Source organism: Cherax quadricarinatus, chromosome 52 (genome assembly GCF_038502225.1).
Source record: "Cherax quadricarinatus isolate ZL_2023a chromosome 52, ASM3850222v1, whole genome shotgun sequence".
Taxonomy (NCBI): Eukaryota; Metazoa; Arthropoda; class Malacostraca; order Decapoda; family Parastacidae; genus Cherax; species Cherax quadricarinatus.
This window is the reverse complement of record NC_091343.1, coordinates 8,531,387-8,557,821: the sequence shown is the minus strand read 5'-3', so window position 1 is coordinate 8,557,821 and position 26,435 is coordinate 8,531,387. Positions and strand designations below refer to the sequence as shown.

General features: G+C 38.7%; 1 protein-coding gene across 4 annotated transcripts in view; it reads right to left on the bottom strand.

Moving 5' to 3' along the window:
• Positions 1 to 858: 858 nt before the first annotated feature.
• LOC128696789 (DNA repair protein RAD51 homolog 2-like) overlaps positions 859 to 26,435 on the bottom strand; it is a 103,370-nt gene continuing 77,793 nt past the window's right edge. The window contains exons 9-11 of one of the 4 annotated variants that reach the window (XM_070096034.1): positions 23,187 to 23,265; positions 6,568 to 6,633; positions 859 to 1,012 (exon numbers count right to left, since the gene is read on the bottom strand). In XM_070096034.1, the coding sequence (XP_069952135.1) occupies positions 957 to 1,012; positions 6,568 to 6,633; positions 23,187 to 23,265 (201 nt within the window). In that variant the 3' untranslated portion in view covers positions 859 to 956. Of the gene's footprint in view, positions 6,634 to 23,186; positions 23,266 to 26,435 lie in introns of all 4 variants that reach the window. The other 3 variants (XM_070096035.1, XM_070096037.1, XM_070096036.1) reach the window with 3 other exon arrangements.

The following is a 26,435-nucleotide window of genomic DNA, read 5'->3' as shown; positions in this document are numbered from 1 at the left end:
AGAAGCATGACAGAATTCCTGTAAGTAACAACTCTGCATTAATTTCATCCCACAAGCCAAAGCCATCCATCTCATCCTACAAAATACAACCATTCACCACGGCCAAGTAGAGTCACAGCAATCCTCTTCACTGATGTCCAAGTTGATATGCATCATTTCAATCATATAATTTTAAGTGAATGACATGCTAAGTATGGTTTGTATCCCCATACCCCCCTCTTTTTGCATCTGACACATTCCTGACAACAGAACTATATGTGAAACAGCATTTACATTATGTACTTATGAATCCATAACATCTGTATGCTGTAAAAATCATTGTAAAAAATTACATGATATGTACCCTAAACCTAAATAAAACAAAACTCAATAAACTTAAGCAAGACTTATGGAAGCTTTCGTATGATGAATTTACCATATATATATCTCTTCCATAGAGAATGGGCAGAGACTAAGACAGGGTGATAGAAAGGTATAAAATGGAGTGATAGTGTAGTGAATGTTGGAGGGTGGGACAGTAAGTGGCTAGTCAACTTGCACCACCACAACTCAAGTGTGTCCAGACACTGATGGGAGGATGAAATTTCATCATTCACGGTTTTGAACTAAGTATTAAATCTATGGTTCTTGACCAATCTTTACCAAATAAATGTGAACTGTCTATACACACACAGAATAATCATGTACGAAGTAGGAATTCATTTGGTTAAAAACTAACCAAAGAAATAAACCCGTAATACTGTACGAATATTAAATTCACGTTTCCTGACCAATTTCTAGAAAACAAATGCGAGCTCTCTATACATGAATATAATGACCATACATATAGTATAAATGTACTTCATAAAAAATTAACAGAATTTTTTTATAATTTAATGATTGACACTAGAATGATGAAAATATCATTTACTGTGAAAGCTGGGTAGATATAACAAAAATTGAACACAGGACAAAATTTAAATCATGACGTGATGAAAGCACAGTAGCTGGGTGCACGGAAGGTGGGGGTTTACTGAAATCAGTAGTAATACAGAATAATCAAGACTTTGATTCACAATCATTCAATGAATTCTTGAACCATATAAACTTACAAGCTCAACAACTAAAACTACTTCTGGTGCACATACAAGTTATAATGTACATACTCTAAATCCAGAATGCAATGGTCCCTTGAGTTATGATATTAATCCATTCCAGAAGACATGTCATATCTCAAAACTATCATAAATCAAACCTAAAATATATTGTTTTATGGCAGTTCATTCCAAGACCCTAGAAGTGCAACTTTTACTGCACCTTGGAATTGCATAATCACAAATATCACTTGCAGCCACTGTATCTTCCTTCATCTGCTTCTCTCTTATCCACAATAACAAGTTTTTCCATCCCTATGATAATTTCTCATGCATCAGTGCACTAATTCTGACTATTTTTTTTTTTCACAATTTCTGGCTTGATCTTCAGAGAAATTGCCTGTTTACTGTGCACTTCAGGGGCCATGATGACTTGGTAACACAAAAGATAGGGAAATTAAATCACAAATGCATGTAGTACAGTAGACCGTCGATGAACACAGGTTCCTTTAAAGCATTTTCTCCATTACACTACTGTCAAATTGTGGGATATTTTCATCTTACACTTCGTAAAATTCACTTTAAACGGTTCTGCTTCTCGGTAGGGAAAAAAATTTCAGCACCTCAAGCTGGACAGCATGGATTTTCCCCTGTGTAGTGAGTGTTAGGCAGTCTGAGTGTGGGTCAGGCCATTGTCTTTTACGGGGGAGGCCCTAGTTTCCTAACCTGCCACCTCCATACCAGTGCTCCATATGTACACGTCCAGTACAGTACCCAGCACTGTCTGAGAATTGGGTTTTGGTCTTTTCATTACCTTACATTGCATCTGCCACAGAACCATGGCATCCAGGAAGCATGCAAGTAATGCAGGAAGTGGCAAGACAAAGTTAAAACATTCAAGTCTTGGAGTTATGAAGAAAATCAAGATGTTAAATAAGAGTAAATGTGGTGCCTGTGTGGTGGACATGGCAAGAGCTTATGGCCTTAATGAAGCATCGGTTCATATGATTAAAAACAGTGAGGTAAATATATGGGCTTGTGCAATAAATAACCCGGGCTGTCGTCTGATTTACTGAATGACTAACTGACAGACCTGATTTACTGACTTGATTGACCTGAAAGACTTGACTGACCTGACTTGACTGATTTACTGACTTGATTGACTGATTTATTGAATGACTTACTGAATGACTTGACTGATTAACTGACTTAATTTACTGACTTGACTGACTTACTGACTTGGCTGATTTATTTAATGACAACTGATTTACTGAATTACTGACTGGCCTACTGACTTGACTGATTTACTGAATGACTTACTTAACTGATTTATTGAATGACTTACTTGACTGATTTACTGAATGACTTACCTGATTGATTTACTGAATGATTTACCTGACTGACCTATTGACTTGACCAATTTACTGATTTGACTGGCTTACTGACCAACTTAACTGATATCCTGACTGACTTGACTGACTTAACTGACCTGCTGATTCAACTGACTCACTGGACTACCATCCACCTCAGCCCAGATGGGCCTCAGCATGCCTCTCCACTCCCTCCTTCACAATCATTGACAAATGCCAGCAAACACAATGAAGAGTAACAAATATTGTTTTTGTTGTATTTGTAGCCTTAAACAACAGAAAAAAACATACATAACAACAATGAACAACAATTTTATTATTTTTTTATTTGAGTAAGATTTGGAAACCTAAAAAAAAAGTTGTTTGGCCTTTTTTTTTGGGGGGGGGGAAGGGGGGGGTTCCCAGGAATGTAACTCTATTTTTCCCGCAAGTTCTTCAGTTCCTTTAACACAGATTTGTCTAACACTGCATTTTCAAGAGCGTAACTACTGTGTTAATCGACACTATTGTATTTCAAAATTTTCATCATAAAACTCAAAGCTCAATTCCTTTGTGAGGGTAAATTGAAACTCAAAATTATTATAAGTCAAGACCATCATAACTTAAGGGACCACTGTACATACAAAGTACATGAAACATGTGAATAAAGACACTGTAACTCAACTGAAATATAGCACTAAGCATATTAAAATCTTGACACACAGTACAGTGGAACCCAGGATTTTGATCGTAATCCATTCCAGAAGGTCGGCCTAAATCCAAAAAGGCCGAAAACCAAAGTAATATTTCACATAAGAATTAATGTAAATACAATTTATCCATTCCAGATACCCAGAAATATTAACAAAAAATACATTTTTTAAAGATTAACTATAGTTTTACATACACAAAATAATGAGAACTAAATAAAATGTCTAATGAAATGGATAAATGAACATTTAACATGACATTTACCTTTATTGAAGATTCTTGTTGGCATATGGAAGACAGGGAGGACTGATTATTGTTTGGAAGGGGAATCCCCTCCATAAGGACTTCAGGTATCAAGTCCCTATCTGGGGTTACTTCCCTTCTTTGTCTTTTACTGGCACTAGGACCAGCTTGAGAATCACTGCACCCCTGTCACACAAAAAAACTGTCTAGAGAGGTCTGTTTCTGGCATCTCATTAAAATTTTCCTGAAGTGGGACAAGGTTTTGTCACTGAATTCTATTATGTTTCTCACTTTCTTTACCAAAGGTCTGGCACTAGGAACTTTCTTTGGGCCCATGGTGGCTTATTTCACAGTCACACTCAATAAACAACCACAAAAAACAATGGATTACGACGAAATGTTTGGATGAATGCGCGGAGTGTTGGTCACTCACCGAGAGACACAGCCAGACTGACTATTGCATGCGGCGTGGCAGGCGGATGCATCCAATATGGCCAATTTCCGAGTTGCTGGCCGAAATCCAGGATAGAATTTCGGCCAAAAAAGCGGCTGAAATCCGATTTGGCCGATATCCGCACTGACCGATATCCGGGGGTCCACTGTATTTGGTAACAAATTATTCTCAGAAAGAAAATACAAAATTTCACACAATTTTACAAATAATGTCTATTTACACCAAGTTCAGGTACATAATAAAAATTTTTCACTCTTAAACCACACGAATGTGCACTAGCATGAACATTACTCTGATCAGCAGTACAAAGTAATACACTGTACATCATTGGATACATTATTATCTTGGAATTCATCATTAGAAATAACTCCATCTGCTTGAGATGTGTCTTTACATTGTCTATTGGCTAATTATACATCACCTTTAAATCTGTACACAATAACATGAACCAATAAATTTTTTGTCAAGTTTAGGCATAGCTGAATTTTTGTTTCTATAATTAACATTATCTTAGAGCTTACTTTGATGTTATTGGTTCTGCATGAGAATTTCTCATTTTTGTGAATTCAGCTCTAGCCTTTTCTAAAGTTCCCTTAACACATCCAAAGACTAACTACTCATTACAGGTTTTAATCATAACAGAATCATTGTGATTTGGTAATGGTGGCAAATAAAGCAAATCATAAGAAAGTCTTCTATCAACTTTACAGAAAACAAAATAAGGTGTTTCACTGACTGAAACATCAAATGAGAAATTTATAGTACATCATACATTTGGTATAGGTTCACCCCTTGTAAAACTCAGGATTTATAGTGACTCTTAAAATAAGTAAAAGTTTACTGTATGCTCTACTAATCCATTATCAGCTGGATGATGAGCTGTTATTGTAGATTAATTGTGTACGAACTGTTCAATCAACCTAACTAGAATTTCACTGCAAAATTCACCCCATTATCAGATTCAATTGACTTGGTAGTATGACAAATAATCCTTTCCCTGAATACGCTTGCAACTGCTTCAGTCGTTTTATCTTTAAGGGTAAGCAAATTCACAGAATCTTCGGATATAGTCAACCAAAGAGAGAAACCCTAACTATTATTACCAATCAGATTTTTACATTAGCCTTGAAAATGTGATTGGCAAATATTGTAATTCAAATGCCATTTAGAAGAAAAATGTATCTTTATATATTCCAAGAATTAAAAATTGTTGTAAATTTAAAAATAATATTTTGCAATATCTCCATGGGGGAACTGGAACAGAATTCTTCCTCCGTAGGCCATGCGTGTTGTAAGAGGCGACTAAAATGCCAGGAGCAAGAGGCTAGTAACCCCTTCTCTTGTATATATTATTAAATCTAAAAGAAGAAACTTCAGTTTTTCCTTTTGGGCCACCCTGCCTTGGTGGGATACGGCCGGTTTGTTGAAAGAAGAAGATTTTGCAATATGCCATTTATATTTTTTCACCCTCTTTGAAGGTTATTAATGTTTGCTAACGTTTTTTTTTTTTTTTTAACAAGTCGGCCATCTCCCACCGAGGCAGGGTGACCCAAAAAGAAGGAAAATCCCCAAAAAGAAAATACTTTCATCATTATTCAACACTTTCACCTCACTCACACATAATCACTGTTTTTGCAGAGGTGCCCAAAATACAACAGTTTAGAAGCATATATGTATAAAGATACACAACATATCCCTCCAAACTGCTAATATCCCGAACCCCTCCTTTAGAGTGCAGGCATTGTACTTCCCATTTCCAGGACTCAAGTCCGGCTATACAAAAATAACCGGTTTCCCTGAATTTTTTTTTTTTTTTTCAACACGTCGGCCGTCTCCCACCGAGGCAGGGTGACCCAAAAAAGAAAGAAAATCCCCAAAAAGAAAATACTTTCATCATCATTCAACACTTTCACCACACTCACACATTATCACTGTTTTTGCAGAGGTGCTCAGAATACAACAGTTTAGAAGCATATACGTATAAAGATACACAACACATCCCTCCAAACTGCCAATATCCCAAACCCCTCCTTTAAAGTGCAGGCATTGTACTTCCCATTTCCAGGACTCAAGTCCGACTATATGAAAATAACCGGTTTCCCTGAATCCCTTCACTAAATATTACCCTGCTCACACTCCAATAGATCGTCAGGTCCCAAATACCATTCGTCTCCATTCACTCCTATCGAACACGCTCATGCATGTCTGCTGGAAGTCCAAGCCCCTCGCCCACAAAACCTCCCTTACCCTTTCCTTCCAACCTTTTCGAGGACGACCCCCTACACCACCTTCCTTCCCTACAGATTTATACGCTCTCCATGTCATTCTACTTTGATCCATTCTCTCTAAATGACCAAACCACCTCAACAACCCCTCTTCAGCCCTCTAATACTTTTATTACTCCACACCTTCTCCTAATTTCCACACTCTGAATTTTCTGCATAATATTTACACTACACATTGCCCTTAGACAGGACATCTCCATTGCCTCCAACCGTCTCCTCGCTGCTGCATTCACAACCCAAGCTTCACACCCATATAAGAGTGTTGGTACTACTATACTTTCATACATTCCCTTCTTTGCCTCCATAGATAACGTTTTTTGTCTCCACATATACCTCGACGCACCACTATATTAGTAAAATGCAGTAGACTGTTAAGTGGCATACCTATACTGCTGAAATACACAGAACTGTAATGCACCTTAGAAAACAATGCAATATTTAAATAACAATACCTTGTTGAACTTTAATTTTATGAAGACCTGGATCAGAACCCGAGTAAGAGTAAAAACTATCGTGCTCTGTGGAAGAATAAAAAAAAATAATGCTGTAGCTAGAGGAAAGCTGGCATGTACAATATATTAATTATATAATATTTAACATAGGTGTTGTTTTATTCTTAACTACATATGCAATTTTAAGTAACAATAGGACAGATTTTCCCCCACTTTATGCAGGGTCACTATTATGAATGTCCTATTTCTATTGGTAATTCTCAATGTGTGATGAACATATTTTTTTAACGGGAGAAGCACTCAGCCCATAGGGGTGATACAACACCTGGGTAATGGGAGGCAATGAGGTTCAATCCAAAGAAGGCAAGGATAAATCTAATTTCTCAAATCAAGAGATTCTCTTTCTGGTCCTTGAAGAGGCAATGTACATAAGCCATATGAATTGGTGCTGTTTGCAAGATGATATACGAACAGTAGTACCTTGGTACTTGAATTTAATTCATTCCAGAAGGCTGTTCAAGTGCTGATTTATTCGAGCACCAAACAAATTTTTTCAATAAGGAATAATGTAAATTAGATTAATCCGTTTCGGAGCCCCAAAAAAACACTTACAAAAGCATTTTAACACAGTTTACAAACCTAGCATGCTTTGAACACTTCACTACCTGTATCAGCATTCATTCCAGGAGTGTTCTTCAAGAGATCGGAGTGCAGATGTTTTGCTTTTTCACAAATAAAAGTCTCAGAAACACTATCAACAGCTAACTGTTTTTAATTGATCCAAATCAACAACAATTTCTCAATCTCTTCAATTGTCTGTGGTCTTTGTTTCATAACCACTTTCACTCCTTTTACAACATCAGCCTTTTAAATGGCTTCTTTTATTTTTTAATATCGTAGAGATTGTAGATTTTGCCATATGACACTCAGTAGCAAGATCAGACATGCGTGCACCGCTTTCATATTTTGCTATGAGTTCTTTTTTCATCTCTATTGTGACTAACCAATTTTCTTCTTGGTTGGCCGTTATCACTAATCTTCTTAGGCCCCATGATGATTTATTTATACAAATAATATAAAAAACACCAAAAAATGCAAATAAACACAAAACAGTTTACAGCGAAGTTCTGGCAGGTCATGTTTGTTTGGTCGGGTGCCGAGCAAACAGTCGACTACTGAGCGATTTTTTACCAAACAAAGCATTCAAATACAGAATTGTTCGAGTTGGGAGCCGTTCAAGTACCGAGGTACTACTGTGTATCTAAGATTGCAATTAAGCAGACCTAAGTGTTGATGGTTTGACTGAGCTTAGTACAGTTGTTGTGGGGCCTGAGCACATCTACTGCATAAAGTGAGGCACACTTAAAAATAATGGACAGTACAACTGACCACTGCCCAACATTTCAAGTCTCTATTACAAAAAGCCCATTAAAAAACTTTCAGATGCCATAATGATGCCTTAATTAAGAATCATACTGATGATATATTTGGTAAAAATACTGACAATATGTTAGGCACAAAGAAACAAGTAGCTACATTTTGTTCACCAGGGAGGACACAAGACAAGGCAGATACACAACATGGGATACATCAGAGTAATGTAGGGAAAGTATGGGATAAACAATACAATATAGGGAAATAGGATGGTTATATACACCTGACAATATATAAAAATTACTCTGGGATACACCTGACAATATATAAAAAACTGTGGGATACATTAGTACAATATCAGGAAACAGCATGGGATACACAAGACAATGCAGGGAAGCAGCATGGGATACACAGTGTATGGAAATAGAATGGGATACATATTTTAGATCTAGGTAGTAGGTTGGTAGACAGCAACCGCCCAGGGAGGTACTACCGTCCTGCCAAGTGAGTGTAAAACGAAAGCCTGTAATTATTTACATGATGGTAGGATTGCTGGTGTCCATTTTTCTGTCTCATAAACATCCAAGGATTCAGGTATATCTTGCTACTTCTACTTACACTTAGGTCACACTACACATACATGTACAAGCATATATATACACACCCCTCTGGGTTTTCTTCTATTTTCTTACTAGTTCTTGTTCTTGTTTATTTCCTCTTACCTCCATGGGGAAGTGGAACAGAATTCTTCCTCCGTAAGCCATGCGTGTTGTAAGAGGTGACTAAAATGCCAGGAGCAAGGGGCTAGTAACCCCTTCTCCTGTATATACACTTACCATCCGACTTACGACCTGCTCGACATACGACGACTCGACTTACGACCATGTTTTTTATGCCAAATTTTTGGGAAATAAACAAGTGTTTGTGTTGTACACAGTGTTTATCCTAAACCTTAGTATAAAATACAGTACTGACAGCATAAAAAGTAAAGTAAAACATGAAATACCAAAATAAAACAATAAAATAAAGTCATTACAAAAATGTTACGTTGATATTCAGTAGAAAAGCTCGACTTACATCCATTTCGACTTACGACCGGTTTCTCGGAACCGAACTCGGTCGTAAGTCGGATGGTAGGTATATTACTAAATATAAAAGGAGAAACTTTCATTTCTCCTTTTGGGCTACCCCGCCTCGGTGGGATACGGCTGATGTGTTGAAAGAAAGAAGAACATATTTTAGAGGAAACAATATGGGATTAGAAAAACAATGTAAAGAATTAGTATAAGGCACAAACCAAGAGAAACTAATGTGGGATACACTAGAAGAATATAGGGAAAAATCATCAGACACTCATGGTAATGTAGGGAAGCAGCTGGGGATATACAAGAGTAATGTAGGGAAACATCAGGAAAGGTTCCTGGACACTGATCTGTCCCTGCATGCCAGTAACCAGCATGGGCAAGACTTTGTTCATCACATCCACATCACAAGCTTCATAGAGGTACTGACCACCTTCACCTACTTCCACTTGTCACACCCCAAGATCAATGGCAACAGTATATGCTGGGTGAGGATCAATGCCATGGATGCATGCTATCACTCCTGTTCACTCTGTGACTTCTGTAAAAATGCCACCCTCTACCCTCAACTTTATCCTGACCTCTACCCTGAGAATTTCCCAAGGCCACAGTTTCAGTGGTTGCAGTGTGATATAACAAGTTCACTCATGTGAACTTGGATATGGTGTTCAAGCACAAGACTTCAAGAATGAGGATGAAGGTTTGGCCCTGTATGTCCAGGTTCATGTGGAGTTTCCTCCTGCCACTACTAACAACATTTCCACACATGTGGAGGTCCTCCTCTGGCATGAGAGCTGGCCATATATGCCATCAGCACCTTGGTCACCTCATGTATCAATGGAAACAGAATACAGTAAGGCCCCGCTTTATGGCGTTTTGCCTTACGGCGTTCCACTAATACGGCGATGTCAAATTATGACCAAAATTTGCTATATGGCAAGCGGTCTTTTAAATACGGCGCCCCCACCTGGTTTGTTTACATTTTCCGTGACCACATCTATTATGTGAGGAAACTTTCCAAAATTTAAAGTGTTTTAAAGCTACTGCATATTTTATATGTACTCTGATAATTATACTTATGTGTACCTGTACTTAAATATACTTACACACTGTGCTGGTGTGCAGGTACACATTAAAATCGCTAAGTCTCTCTCTACTCATGACGCCAATACTATGTAATAATAATCACTCTTGGGCACACTAAATGTCTTATTTTACATCTATATAGGCATTTTCATTAATCCATCTATGATATTTTCCTCAAAATTATATATGAAACCCATTACATAGCATATAAACATGATACATACACTCAGAATAAAAATTGATGTAAATTCAAATTCAAAGTTTATTCTCTATAAAGATTACAATGTTGAATTTACAGAATTTGGTTGTTGTGTGGTTTGCATGTAGTTAAATAATGATTACAGAGTGTACCACTAGAACGCCTAGCATGGCTAGGCATTTTGGGCAGACTTAGTTTAATTCTTTATTTTAAAATATTACAAATTATGAGGTAAGTTGGTATTATGGCTAAGTGACTAAATACTAGTTTGTGAGTTTAGCAATGTGAATGCTTTTGTTTTGGCACAGTACATAGTTTCAGTATTGGAGTATCATAGGATTCATTATTTTAAGATTGAGATTAATATTTCTGTTTATGGTCAAATGGGTGAGTGAGTGTAAGTGTGAACCACCAGGTGGTATTCGTGTAGTTAGTTGATGGGGTTTATCAGGGAGATAAGATGTTTTCTAATGGTAGTTTTGAAGGTGATGAATGTGTCTGCAGTTCTAGAGTTCTCAGGTAGGGTGTTCCAAATTTTAGGGCCTTTGACATACAATGAATGTTTGTAAAGGTTTAGTCGGACATGGGGAATGTCGTAGAGATGTTTGTGTCTGGTGTTATGCCTGTGGGTTCTGTCACAACTATCAAGAAAGCATTTTAGGTCAAGGTTGATATTGGAGTTTAAGGTCCTGTAGATGTAGATTGCACAGTAGTAAGTGTGGATGTACTGAACAGGGAGTAAGTTTAGATCTATGAAGAGTGGGGGGGTGTGTTGCCAGGGATGCGATTTAGTGATTATTCTTACTGCAGCTTTTTGTTGGGTTATTATTGGCTTTAGGTGTGTTGCTGCAGTTGATCCCCAAGCACAAATAGCATAGGTGAGGTATGGATAAATGAGTGAGTGGTATAGTGTGAGAAGGGCATTTTGCGGCACGTAGTATCGTATCCTGGAGAGGATCCCAACTGTTTTGGATACTTTTTTGGTTATGTGTTGGATATGGGTGCTGAAATTCAGGTTGTTGTCAAGGTATAGGCCTAGGAATTTGCCCTCATTATGTCTGGTAATTAGAGTGTTGTCGATCTTAATGTTAATTTGTGCATCTGCTCTGCTACCAAACATAATAGGTTTTGTCAGTGTTAAGCGTAAGTTTATTGGCTGTCATCCAAGTCGATATTTTGATCAGCTCCTCGTTAACAATGGTGTTGAGGGGTGGCAAGATTAGGGTGAGAGATGACATAAGTCGTGTCGTCAGCAAAGAGAATGGGTTTCAGGTGTTGGGATACGTTTGGAAGATCATTGATGTATATGAGGAAGAGCAGGGGACCAAGGACACTTCCCTGCGGAACTCCAGTATCAAGTGGCCGTGTTGTTGATGCTGTGTCTTTAATGGTAACATACTGATACCTATTAGTAAGGTAAGATTTGAAATAAGCAAGCGCATGGCCTCTTATACCGTAATGGTCAAGTTTGTGGAGTAGGATGTCGTGGTTTACTGTGTCAAAAGCTTTTCTTAGGTCAATAAAAATTCCTAGTGGATATTCCTTATTTTCCAATGCTGTGTAAAGCAGATCTAGCATTTTTATGATTGCATCATTAGTGCTTTTATTTTTCCTAAATCCAAATTGGCAGGGGTTGAGTATGTTTTGTGCTGTTATAAATGAATATAGTCTCCTGTGCACGAGTTTCTCAAAGATTTTGGATAGCAATGGTAAGTTTGATATTGGCCTATAGTTGTTTAAGTTTGTAGGGTCACCACCTTTATGTATTGGTGTAACCCTTGCCATCTTGAGTAGTTTCGGGAAGGTGCTAGTTTCTAGTGACTTGTTAAAAAGTAATGAAATAGCATGCGAAAGGATATGGGCTGCTCGCTTGTACAGTAATGGTGGGACATTAGACAGATTCCCTGAGTTGTTTTTAAGTGACTTTATAATCTCGGTGACTTCCGAGGGCTCAGTTGGTGCAAGATAGAAGGAATTTGGGAAATTGCTTTGTTTACAAAGCAGCTGTGTAGGTAGTGTCGGAAGAATTAAGTTTTCTCTAGTCAAACACTGGGGGGTAACTGTAGAAAAATATTCTTTTCGTATGCCTTTACTCTATGTATAGCAATTCACGACCCTTGTGGGTTTAGTTCTTTTTATAATAATAATAATAATAATAATAATAATAATTATTATTATTATTAATAATAATATTATTATTATTAATATTAACATTAATAATATTATTATTATTATTATTTTTTTTTTTCAACAAGTCGGCCGTCTCCCACCGAGGCAGGGTGACCCAAAAAAGAAAGAAAATCCCCAAAAAGAAAATGCTTTCATCATCATTCAACACTTTCACCACACTCACACATTATCACTGTTTTTGCAGAGGTGCTCAGAATACAACAGTTTAGAAGCATATACGTATAAAGATACACAACGTATCCCTCCAAACTGCCAATATCCCAAACCCCTCCTTTAAAGTGCAGGCATTGTACTTCCCATTTCCAGGACTCAAGTCCGACTATATGACTATATATATTATTATTATTATTAATATTATTATCTTCATTCACTCTAAAAATGGTGTGTTGCTGTTTGTTTATTCTGAACTAACTTGTACAACTTGTACACAATGTAAGAGTACAGTGGACCCCCGCATAGCGACCTTAATCCGTGCAAGAGGGCTGGCTGTTATGCGAAATGTTCGCTATGTGAATGAATTTTCCCCATAAGAAATAATGGAAATAAAATTAATCCGTGCAAGACACCCAAAAGTTTGAAAAAAAAAATTTTACCACATGAAATATACATTTTCCTACACACAAAGAGAAGGATACATGCACAATAGTAGAGTAGTACATGCACAATATATATTGTGCATGTACTACTCTACTAAATGAAGAATAAATGACACTTACCTTTATTGAAGATGCAGCAATGACTGATGAGACACTGTGTCCTGGGAGTGCCTTTTCCTCCTGAGTACTGTAGGTCCTGTTTGGTATTTTCTTCCAGAACAGGCCTTATCACACTGTGTATGTCACTACGATTCTTAAATCTCTCAAACCAACCTTTGCTGGCTCTAAATTCACCAATATGAGCACTAGTTCCAGGCATTTTCCCTGTTCACCTGGGTGTTAGTCGACTGGTGTGGGTTGCATCCTGGGAGACAAGATTAAGGACCCCAATGGAAATAAGTTAGACAGTCTTCGATGACACTGACTTTTTTGGGCTATCCTGGGTGGCAAATCCTCTGGGGTTAATTGTTTCTTGGTATTCTCAATAAGCCACACCAACAACGGTGCTACAGCAGCAGCAGCAGCTGACGGTGGTACAGCAGCAGCAGCTGACAGTGCAGCAGCAGCTGACGGTGATACAGCAGCAGCAGCAGCTGTACCACCAATAGTAGCGATGGTTGATTGGGGTTTATTATACAACCTGGCCAGCTCGGAGACACGCACTCCACTTTCATACTTATCAATGATCTGTTTCTTCATCTCCATAGTAATTCTCACCCTTATTGCTGTAGGGTTGGCACTAGAAGCTTTCTTGGGGCCCATGGTCACTTATTTTCCAGAAAAAAAATCACCAAAAACACTGTAATAATACAAAATGTTCCGATTGTATGCTTGGATGTTACCGCGGAGGCTGGCTGGTAAACAATGCCACCCGCGGAACATGTGAGCGTGGCTCAGGCCGCACATTGGACGCGTCTCGGACGAAGGCCGCTGAGCGGGTTTTTGTCCACTATGCGGGGCAAAATTTTAGCGAACAAAGCGTCCGCTATGCGGATTGTCCGCTATGCAAGGCGTCCGTTATACGGGGGTCCACTGTATTTGTATTGTGAGGTAATTATTATTAAAATAAAAAAAATATTGAGGTAAATGTTTTACAAACTCTTACAAATGGACGTGAATGAACTAAAAGTAGACACATATTAATACGCATTTCGCCTGACCAAGTGATCGTCCACTACCTGTTCAGTTTGTGTTCTTACATTGTCTCAACTCTGTATCTCGTTCTCTCTCTCGTTTACTCTTTCATTAACTAGTTGGCTCTCATTGACGATGGCGTCTAAGGTTAGCTGTAATAAAAGGAGAAGTCGTAAGCCTCTTGTTTTAAGTGCCAAGTTAGAGGATGATGGTGTGCCATTTTGATTTTATTCAATAAACACCCTGCCACTCACCTCTCACACATTAATATTAATATTTTAAGGTAAGTAATAAGCATACTCTCTGTGTATCTTACCTTTTATTGTGTTTTTAATGCCTATTTCTATTGCTAACTTAATATAAGTTAGTGTAAACTTGTTGTCTGGCATTTATTGCATATTTTATATGCTCTGATAATAATACTTGTGGAGCCAGGTGGAGGGACAACATTATGTTTTCTCTGTTCAGCCATCAGAGAAAATGTGTATGAATCTGCGTTTGGCCCAGCCACTCCCTCACTCCGCTTTTGTTTACAATTTTCAGCATGAATTATTCATTACTTCTACCTTCGTTTATGATGGCATCTAAAGGTAGTTGTTAGAAATTATTAAATTCAGTGAACAAGGCATGTCGATGTTAATAATATGGCTCTGGGCCACAGTGTAGGTAGCCGGTAGGTGTAGCCCAGGCTACACCTACCGGCTACCTACACTGACTTTATACAAATAAATACTGCTCACCTCTCTTCCTATATTAAGACGACACATATTTTAAGGTAAATAATGAGTGTACTGTATGTGCATTTTACCTCTCTGGGATGTTTTAAATATCGTATATTAAGTATGAGACGGGGAGCCAGTACTACCTACACCTGGGCTACCTGCACCTGACTTTCTACAAATAAGTACTACTCACCTCTCTCCCTACATTAAGATTACAAATACAGTGGACCCCCGGGTAACGAACTTTTTTCATTCCAGTAGTATGTTCAGGTGCCAGTACTGACCGAATTTTTTCCCATAAGGAATATTGTGAAGTAGATTAGTCCATTTCAGACCCCCAAACATACACGTACAAACGCACTTACATAAATACACTTACATAATTGGTCGCATTCGGAGGTGATCGTTAAGCGGGGGTCCACTGTACTTTAAGATATGTAATGAATTTACTGTGACTGTATTTTACTTTGTGTGTTTTTAATGCCTAGTTCTATTACTAACTTAATATAATTTAGTGTAAACTTGTTGTCTGGCATTTATATGCATTTATAAATGGAAAAAATGGAGTTCTGCCTTCCGGCGATGTCTGTTTTCCGGCAACAGCCTGGAACCTAACCCGCCGTATAAGTGGGGCCCTACTGTACACCAGAATTTTCTAAGAAAAAACTTGGGATTCATTAGAGAAATGTAAGAAAAGTGGATGCACTAAGACAATGATGGAAAGAACTGTGGGATAAATTATAGTAGTATGGGAAAACAGCATGGGAAACAATAGTGTAGTGAAACATGGGATATACTAATGTAGATAAACACTATGGAATAAAAAGGATGTGGGAAAAGAGTGTGGGACACACACTAGTAATACAGACAGCACTGAATACACTAGAGTAATGTACAGGCACAATGGGATACACAGGAGTAATATCGGGAAAAATCCATGAGATACACAAGACAAGGTGGGGAAACAGTTGGGGACACATTAGAATAATGTAGGAAACAGCTGAGGATATACAAAAGTAATGCAGGGAACCATCATGGGAACCCCCCTATGTCTCACATAACCCCCCCTGGGGTTATGTGAGACATAAGGGGTTATGTGATATGGGAAATACATACCTGGATGGTGCAGACACTGAAACTAATTATTAGTAAACCCTCAATTTAACAGACTTCAGAAATATGCAACTAAATCAGCAGGGTCAACTGATACAGAAACAACAGTCGGCTAATGGCTGTTACTGTTACGATCAGGGCAAAACATTTATCTTTATCCACCACAATCTTTATTACTGGCCATCCACTCTTTATTACTGGCCATGCGTGTCATATGAGGCGAATAAAATGCCGGGAGCGATGGGCTAGTAACCCCTTCTCCTGTACACATTTACTAAAAAAGAGAAGAAAAACTTTATAAAACTGGGATGCCTGAATGTGCGTGGATGTAGTGCGGATGACAAGAAACAGATGATTGCTGATGTTATGAATGAAAAGAAGTTGGATGTCCTGGCCCTAAGCGAAACAAAGCTGAAGGGGGTAGGGGAGTTTCGGTGGGGGAAATAAATGGGATTAAATCTGGAGTATCTGAGAGAGTTAGAGCTAAGGAAGGGGTAGCAGTAATGTTGAAGGATCAGTTATGGAAGGAGAAATGATAATATGAATGTGTAAATTCAAGGATTATGTGGATTAAAGTAAAGGTTGGATGTGAAAAGTAGGTCATAATAAGAGTATATGCACCTGGAGAAGAGAGAAATGTAGAGGAAAGAGAGAGATTTTGGGAGATGTTAAGCGAATGTATAGGAACTTTTGAACCAAGTGAGAGAGTAATTGTGGTAGGGGACCTGAATGCTAAAGTAGGAGAAACTTTTAGAGAGGGTGTGGTAGGTAAGTTTGGGGTGCCAGGTGTAAATGATAATGGAAGCCCTTTGATTGAACTTTGTATAGAAAGGGGTTTAGTTATAGGTAATATATATTTTAAGAAAAAGAGGATAAATAAGTATACAAGATATGATGTAGGGCAAAATGACAGTAGTTTGTTGGATTATGTATTGGTAGATAAAAGACTGTTGAGTAGACTTCAGGATGTACATGTTTATAGAGGGGCCACAGATATATCAGATCACTTTTTAGTTGTAGCTACACTGAGAGTAGCTACAATTGGGATACAAGGAGAATAGAAGCATCAGGGAAGAGAGAGGTGAAGGTTTATAAACTAAAAGAGGAGGCAGTTAGGGTAAGATATAAACAGCTATTGGAGGATAGATGGGCTAATGAGAGCATAGGCAATGGGGTCGAAGAAGTATGGGGTAGGTTTAAAAATGTAGTGTTAGAGTGTTCAGCAGAAGTTTGTGGTTACAGGAAAGTGGGTGCAGGAGGGAAGAGGAGCGATTGGTGGAATGATGATGTAAAGAGAGTAGTAAGGGAGAAAAAGTTAGCATATGAGAAGTTTTTACAAAGTAGAAGTGATGCAAGGAGGGAAAAGTATATGGAGAAAAAGAGAGAGGTTAAGAGAGTGGTGAGGCAATGTAAAAAGAGAGCAAATGAGAGAGTGGGTGAGATGTTATCAACAAATTTTGTTGAAAATAAGAAAAAGTTTTGGAGTGAGATTAACAAGTTAAGGAAGCCTAGAGAACAAATGGATTTGTCAGTTAAAAATAGGAGAGGAGAGTTATTAAATGGAGGGTTAGAGGTATTGGGAAGATGGAGGGAATATTTTGAGGAATTGAAAATGTTGATGAAGATAGGGAAGCTGTGATTTCATGTATAGGGCAAGGAGGAATAACATCTTGTAGGAGTGAGGAAGAGCCAGTTGTGAGTGTGGGGAAAGTTCGTGAGGCAGTAGGTAAAATGAAAGGGGGTAAGGCAGCTGGGATTGATGGGATAAAGATAGAAATGTTAAAAGCAGTCGGGGATATAGTTTTGGAGTGGTTGGTGCAATTATTTAATAAATGAGTGTAAAACGAAAGCCTGTAATTGTTTTACATGATGGTAGGATTGCTGGTGTCCTTTTTTTCTGTCTCATAAACATGCAAGATTTCAGGTACGTCTTGTTACTTCTACTTACACTTAGGTCACACTACACATGCATGTACAAGCATATATATGTATATATACACATCCCTCTGGCTTTTCTTCTATTTTCTTTCTAGTTCTTGTTGTTGTTTATTTCCTCTTATCTCCATGGGGAAGTGGAACAGAATTCTTCCTCCGTAAGCCATGCGTGTTGTAAGAGGCGACTAAAATGCCAGGAGCTAGTAACCCCTTCTCCCGTATAAATTACTAAATTTAAAAAGAGAAACTTTCGTTTTTCTTTTTGGGCCACCCTGCCTTGGTGGGATACGGCCGGTTTGTTGAAAAAAAAAAAAAAAAAAGTCTGTTGAGTATACCTGGTAAAGTGTATGGTAGAGTTATTATTGAAAGAATTAAGAGTAAGATGGAGAATAGGATAGCAGATGAACAAGGAGGCTTTAGGAAAGATAGGGGGTGTGTGGACCATGTGTTTACAGTGAAACATATAACATAAGGGCAAGGAGGAATAACATCTTGTAAGAGTGAGGAAGAGCCAGTTGTGAGTGTGGGGGAAGTTCGTGAGGCAGTAGGTAAAATGAAAGGGGGTAAGGCAGCCGGGATTGATGGGATAAAGATAGAAATGTTAAAAGCAGGTGGGGATATAGTTTTGGAGTGGTTGGTGCAATTATTTAATAAATGTATGGAAGAGGGTAAGGTACCTAGGGATTGGAAGAGAGCATGCATAGTTCCTTTGTATAAAGGCAAAGGGGACAAAAGAGAGTGCAAAAATTATAGGGGGATAAGTCTGTTGAGTATACCTGGTAAAGTGTATGGTTCTAAGAGTTATTACTGAAAGAATTAAGAGTAAGATGGAGAATAGGATAGCAGATGAACAAGGAGGCTTTAGGAAAGATAGGGGGTGTGTGGACCATGTGTTTACAGTGAAACATATAAGTGAACAGTATTTAGATAAGGCTAAAGAGGTTTTTGTGGCATTTATGGATTTGGAAAAGGCGTATGACAGGGTGGATAGGGGGGCAATGTGGCAGATGTTGCAGGTGTATGGTGTAGGAGGTAGGTTACTGAAAGCAGTGAAGAGTTTTTACAAGGATAGTGAGGCTCAAGTTAGAGTATGTAGGAAAGAGGGAGATTATTTCCCAGTAAAAGTAGGCCTTAGACAAGGATGTGTGATGTCACCATGGTTGTTTAATATATTTATAGATGGGGTTGTAAGAGAAGTAAATGCGAGGGTCTTGGCAAGAGGTGTGGATTTAAAAGATAAAGAATCACACATAAAGTGGGAGTTGTCACAGTTGCTCTTTGCTGATGACACTGTGCTCTTGGGAGATTCTGAAGAGAAGTTGCAGAGGTTGGTGGATGAATTTGGTAGGGTATGTAAAAGAAGAAAATTGAAAGTGAATACAGGAAAGAGTAAGGTTATGAGGATAACAAAAAGATTAGGTGATGAAAGATTGGATATCAGATTGGAGGGAGAGAGTATGGAGGAGGTGAATGTATTCAGATATTTGGGAGTGGACGTGTCAGCGGATGGGTCTATGAAAGATGAGGTGAATCATAGAATTGATGAGGGAAAAAGGGTGAGTGGTGCACTTAGGAGTCTGTGGAAACAAAGAACTTTGTCCTTGGAGGCAAAGAGGGGAATGTATGAGAGTATAGTTTTACCAACGCTCTTATATGGGTGTGAAGCATGGGTGATGAATGTTGCAGCGAGGAGAAGGCTGGAGGCAGTGGAGATGTCATGTCTGAGGGCAATGTGTGGTGTGAATATAATGCAGAGAATTCGTAGTTTGAAAGTTAGGAGGAGGTGCGGGATTACCAAAACTGTTGTCCAGAGGACTGAGGAAGGGTTGTTGAGGTGGTTCGGACATGTAAAGAGAATGGAGCGAAACAGAATGACTTCAATAGTGTATCAGTCTGTAGTGGAAGGAAGGCGGGGTAGGGGTCGGCCTAGGAAAGGTTGGAGGGAGGGAGTAAAGGAGGTTTCGTGTGCGAGGGGCTTGGACTTCCAGCGGGCATGCATGAGCGTGTTTGATAGGAGTGAATGGAGACAAATCGTTTTTAATACTTGACGTACTGTTGGAGAATGAGCAAAGTAACATTTATGAAGGGATTCAGGGAATCCGGCGGGCCGGACTTGAGTCCTGGAGATGGGAAGTACAGTGCCTGCACTCTGAAGGAGGGGTGTTAATGTTGCAGTTTAACCCTTTCAGGGTCCAAGGCCCAAATCTGGAGTCACGCACCAGTGTCCAAGAATTTTAAAAAAAAAAATTTGTTATTTTTTCTTATGAAATCGTAGAGAATCTTTTTGTGAAGGTAATAAAACAAAAAGTACGAAATTTGGTGGAAAATTGACGAAATTATACTCTCGCGAATTTTGATGTGTCAGCGATATTTACGAATCGGCGATTTTGCCGACTTCGACTCCCATTTTAGGCCAATTACATTATTCCAGTCAACCAAATTCTTAGCTATTTCACTAGTATTACTTCTATTCTATCGATTGAGCACAAGAAATCGCCAAGTCAACTGTTTCAACTACAAAATAAAGTGATCGGAAATTGTTAATTTGGCCAATTTAACACAAAGTTCAAAATATTCCAATTTCAAAATAGGGTCCAGAATGAACAATGTAGGCATTCCTGGCACTAAACTAACATTTCCTCTGTTCATTAGTTATGTTTTGAGGCTTTACAAATAAATTCCATTTTGATTTTTTATTCACATAATGAATTTTTATTCACACCAAAAAATAGAAGATTTACTGTTATGCAATACTGTAATAATTGTATAAATATCATCACCATATTTGTGAATGTATATTAGACCCACCAGCTGATGTGTATTAGACGTGTGAGGTCGTTTGTTTACTCTTGAATATCGGCAAAAATTTAACATTTCTGCTACTTTGAGCTCAGTTTCAAGCCATTTCCAGTGCTAAAACCAATCAAAATCATCTCTATTTCTGTAATATGTCTTCCATTCTATCAAATGAGACCAAGAAATCGCAAATACAACTATAAAAAACATACGAAAAACACTGCAAAGTTGCTGTTTTAATCGAAAAATCATGATTTCATTTTTTTTCTCTCATTATACACAATGTGCTACAGGATCTATTTTATGTGGTGCACACATACCACATAGATGTATTCTCTCATATCTAGGCCCAAATGTACCACTCACAGTTTATCAGAGTGAGCTGAGCTCATGGCGTAGATCTACGGTTTGGACCCTGAACGTAAAGCCGTAGATCTACGGGACGGACCCTGAAAGGGTTAAAAACTGTAGTGTAAAGCACCCTTCTGGCAAGACAGTGATGGAGTGAATGATGGTGAAAGTTTTTCTTTTTCGGGCCACTCTGCCTTGGTGGGAATCGGCCAGTGTGTTAATAATAATACAGTGGACCCCCGCTTTACGATCAGCTCCCAATGCGACCAATTATGTAAGTGTATTTATGTAAGTGCTTTTGTACGTGTATGTTTGGGGGTCTGAAATGGACTAATCTAATTCACAATATTCCTTATGGGAACAAGTTCGTTCAGTAATGGCACCTGAACATACTTCTGGAATGAAATAATATCGTTAGCCGGGGGTCCACTGTATATCCACTCCTGTTAGTCCATTAATCAAGGGTTTACTGTATTATTATTATTATTATTATTATTATTATTATTATTATTATGATTATTATTATTAATATTATTAGTAGAAGTGACACAGTTACTTTTTGCTGATGATACTGTGCTTATGGGAGATTCTAAAGAAAAATTGCAAAGGTTAGTGGACGAATCTGGGAGTGTGTGTGACTTTGTCAATGGTCCAAGTCGGACCGAAACGTCGTCGTAAGCTTCTGTCTTTTATGTGCGGGTTATTTGTGTATAGTGTGTGTGAAGGTAGAAAGTTGAAAGTGAACATAGAAAAGAGTAAGGGGATGAGGGTATCAAATGATTTAGATAAAGAAAAATTGGATATCAAATTGGGGAGGAGGAGTATGGAAGAAGTGAATGTTTTCAGATACTTGGGAGTTGACGTGTCGGTGGATGGATTTATGAAGGATGAGGTTAATCATAGAATTGATGAAGGAAAAAAGGTGAGTGGTGCACTGAGGCAAAAAATGTTATCTATTGAGGCAAAGAAGGGAATATATGAAAGTATAGTAGTAACAACACTCTTATATGGGTGTGAAGCTTGGGTTGTAAATGCTGCCGTGATGAGGCGGTCGGAGGCAGTGGAGATGTCCTGTCTAAGGGCGATGTGTGGTGTAAATATTATGCAGAAAATTCAGTGTGTGGAAATTGGGAGAAGGTGTGGCATTAATAAAAGTATTAGTCAGAGGGCTGAAGAGGGTTTGTTGAGGTGGTTTGGTCATTTAGAGAGAATGGATCAAAGTAGAATGCCATGGAGAGCATATAAATCTGTAGGGGGAGGAAGGCAGGGTAGGGGTTGTCCTCGAAAAGGTTGGAGGAAGGGGGTAAAGGAGGTGTTGTGGGTGAGAGGTTTGGACTTCCAGCAAGCGTGCGTGAGCGTGTTAGATAGGAGTGAATGGAGACAAATGGTATTTGGGACCTGACGAGCTGTTGGAGTGTGAGCAGGGTAATATTTAGTGAAGGGATTCAGGGAAACCGGTTATTTTATATAACTGGGCTTGAGTCCTGGAAATGGGAAGTACATACAATGCCTGCACTCTAAAGGAGGGGTTTGGGATACTGGCAATTTGGAGGGATACATTGCGTATTTTTATATGTATATCCTGCTTCTAAACTGTTGTATTCTGGGCACCTCTGCAAAAACAGTGATTATGTGTGAGTGAGGTGAAATTGTTGAATGATGATGAAAGTATTTTCTTTTTGGGGATTTTCTTTCTTTTTGGGTCACCCTGCCTCAGTGGGAGATGGCCGACTTGTTGAAAGAAAAAAAAAAGCAGTAGTAGGCACTGCTTGTTTTGTGTAGTTATCACCTATGAGGTTGAATGAACTGTTACTGGGTGGATCCCTCATCAGATCTTTCAGTCATTGTGTGCATCTGCATTTGTACACAGTAATAATAATAATATTTTATTTCTGCATGATAAAAGTTTGTACAGTCATGGGCGATATTTAGTTGTGCATGCAGAAAGCCCATAGTTATGCAGAGCATTTTGGGCAAGTACATAAGTAAATGCATGTTTTTGTGTCTGAACATTTGCAAATAATAAATGAAAGTACATTACCTTCAATAATAATGCCACCCTCTCCAATGGTGTAGCTGAATGTAGCAAATGGAGCAACTGGAGATTTTGCAATTATTAGCTGTAGGAAGGGAAGAGTGCAGGTTACCTTGTGACAAATATGGAATCATTTTACATTAAAGTCTTTTCCATTATTCTTATAAAAGTCTATATTGGTGCACTTCTACTTTCACTTTGATCTATGTTAGTAGTCAGATAAATAATTATACTGTATATCTTTGCCATAGATGTAGCCCAACAGAACATGTAGATATTATTGTTTCAAAGTAAACATAAATTTAGCAACTGTTTGAGCATTATGTGAATTTTGCATTATGGGTCACATCATGATGCTGGTTGAACTAATGCAGTCCAATGTTCTTTCAGCCTGTGAAATCTAGGCGAGTCCTAGATCTCACAGACCAGTGTGCAAACCACTGGACCAACTGGTTCTAATAGGATTCGTCTAACTAGGTATACAGTTTGCGATGGCATCGGTATCCGATAAATCCGGTATTCGATACATTTGAACGCAAAAATTTTGCCTCGGTTCCCGTTAAAAAACCCGGTATACGCGATTCGTCCGAGACGTGTCCACAAGTGGCCTGAACTGCCCCATGTGTGCTAGTGTTTACAAGCCAGCCGGTGTGCTCGCATCTAAGGATACATTCGGTACATTCCATATTATCACAGTGTTTTTGGTGCTTGTTTCTGCAAAATAAGTCACCATGGGCCCCAAGAAAGCTTCTAGTGCCAACCCTTCGAGAAAAAGGGTGCTAATGACTATTGAAATGAAGAAAGAGATAATTGCAAAGTACAAAAATGGAGTGCGTGTGTCGGAGCTACCCAGGTTGTATACAAAACCCCAATCAACCATCGCTACTATAGTGACCAGGAAAACGGCAATCAAGGAAGCTGTTGTTGCAAAACGTGCAACTGTGATTACGAAACAGCGACCGCAAGTGTTAGAAGATGTTGAGAGACTGTTATTGGTGTGGATAAATGAAAAACAGATAGCAGGAGATAACATCTCTCAAGCGATCATTTGTGAAAAGGCTAGGCAGTTGCATGACGATTTGGTAAGAAATTGCCTGCAACTAGTGGTGATGTGAGTGAATTTAAGGCCAGCAAAGGTTGGTTTGAAAGATTTAAAAATTGTAGTGGCATGCATAGTGTGATTAGGCATGGTGAGGCTGCCAGTTCGGACCAAAAAGCAGCTGAAAAATATGTGAAGGAATTCAAGGATTACATAGACAGTGAAGACTTGAAACCTGAACAAGTGTTTAATTGCGATGAAACAGGCCTGTTTTGGAAGAAATTGCCAAGCAGGACCTACATTACCCAGGAGGAAAAGGCACTCCCAGGACATAAGCCTATGAAAGACAGGCTTACTCTTCTGATGTGTGCTAATGCTAGTGGTGATTGCAAAGTGAAGCCTTTATTGGTGTATCACTCAGAAACTTCCAGAGCGTTCAGGCAAAAGAATATCCTCAAGGCTAATTTGTGTGTGCTGTGGAGGGCAAACAGTAAGGCATGGGTCACTAGGGACTTTTTCTATGACTGGTTACACCATGCATTTACCCCCAATGTGAAAAATTACCTAATTGAAAAGAAATTAGACCTTAAGTGCCTCCTGGTATTAGACAATGCCCATGGTCATCCTACAGACTTGGCAGAGCGACTTTCTGGGGACATGAGCTTCATTAAGGTCAAGTTTTTGCCTCCTAATACCACTCCTCTCCTGCAGCCCATGGACCAGCAGGTCATTTCCAACTTCAAGAAACTGTACACAAAAGCTATGTTTGAAAGTGCTTTGAAGTGACCACAGACACTCGATTGACTCTAAAAGAGTTTTGGAAGGATCACTTTAATATCCTCAATTGTGTAAACCTTATAGGTAAGGCTTGGGAGGGAGTGACTAAGAGGACCTTGAACTCCGCTTGGAAAAAACTGTGGCCAGAATGTGTAGACAAAAGGGATTTTGAAGGGTTTGAGGCTAACCCTGGGAATCCTATGCCAGTTGAGGAATCCATTGTGGCATTGGGAAAGTCCTTGGGGTTGGAGGTTAGTGGGGAGGATGTGGAAGAGTTGGTGGAGGAGGACAATGATGAACTAACCACTGATGAGCTGCTAGATCATCTTCAACAGCAAGAGGCCACACCTGAGGAAACTGCTTCGGAGGAGGGGGATAGAGAAATTCAAGAAGTTGCCTACCTCAAAGATTAAGGAAATGTGTGCAAAGTGGCTTGAAGTGCAAACCTTTTTTGATGAAAATCACCCTCACATAGCTACTGCAAGCCGTGTTGGCAACCTGTACAATGACAATGTTGTGAACCACTTTAGGAAAGTCATAAAGGAACGAGAGGTACAGGCCTCTATGGACAGATATGTTGTGCGACAGAAGTCCAGTGACTCTCAAGCTGGTCCTAGTGGCATTAAAAGAAGAAGGGAAGTAACCCCAGAAAAGGACTTGCTACCTCAAGTCCTAATGGAAGGGGATTCCCCTTCTAAACAATAAGTTCAAGACTCTCCCCTCCTCCCATCCCATCAATCATCACCAGATCTTCATTAACCCTTAAATGGTCCAAACGTATATATATGTTTTTTCAACATCTGAAAGTATGTAAAAAAATGTAGATCATTTTTTTTTTACATTTGAAAACATGTAAAAGAAACTTTTATCTACATTTTTTTTTTGTTATATTTGAAAATATGTAAAAAAAAGTAGATCTACTTTTGTAGCACTACGAATTTGAACGTCGATCTCTTTGGACCGTTTAAGGGTTAAAGGTAAATGTCATGTATTCTATTGTAGTAGAGTACTACAAACTGTGCATGTCTTCTTCAGTTTGTGTGCATTAAACTTAATATTTCATGTGGTAAAAATTTTTTTTCATACTTTTGGGTGTCTTGCACGGATTAATTTGATTTCCATTATTTCATATGGGGAAAATTGATTCGCTTTTCGATAATTTTGGTTTACGATGAGCTCTCAGGAACGGATTAATATCGCAAACCGGGGGTCCACTGTATTTCCATACACCATAGGAAGGTTATCATGGGCCCCTCTGTGACCACAAATGTAGATTTTTACAGACAAATCCCACACTAGCTTAGCTGTGGCATGCTTTCTATCAAATCCCTTCAAAGCCACCATCATGACTCATGAAATCGTAATAACACAATTGCAAACAAATCACAGAATGGGTGGGGCTTCAACCCATGACGAGCGAGTCCTAAAACTCACAGGCC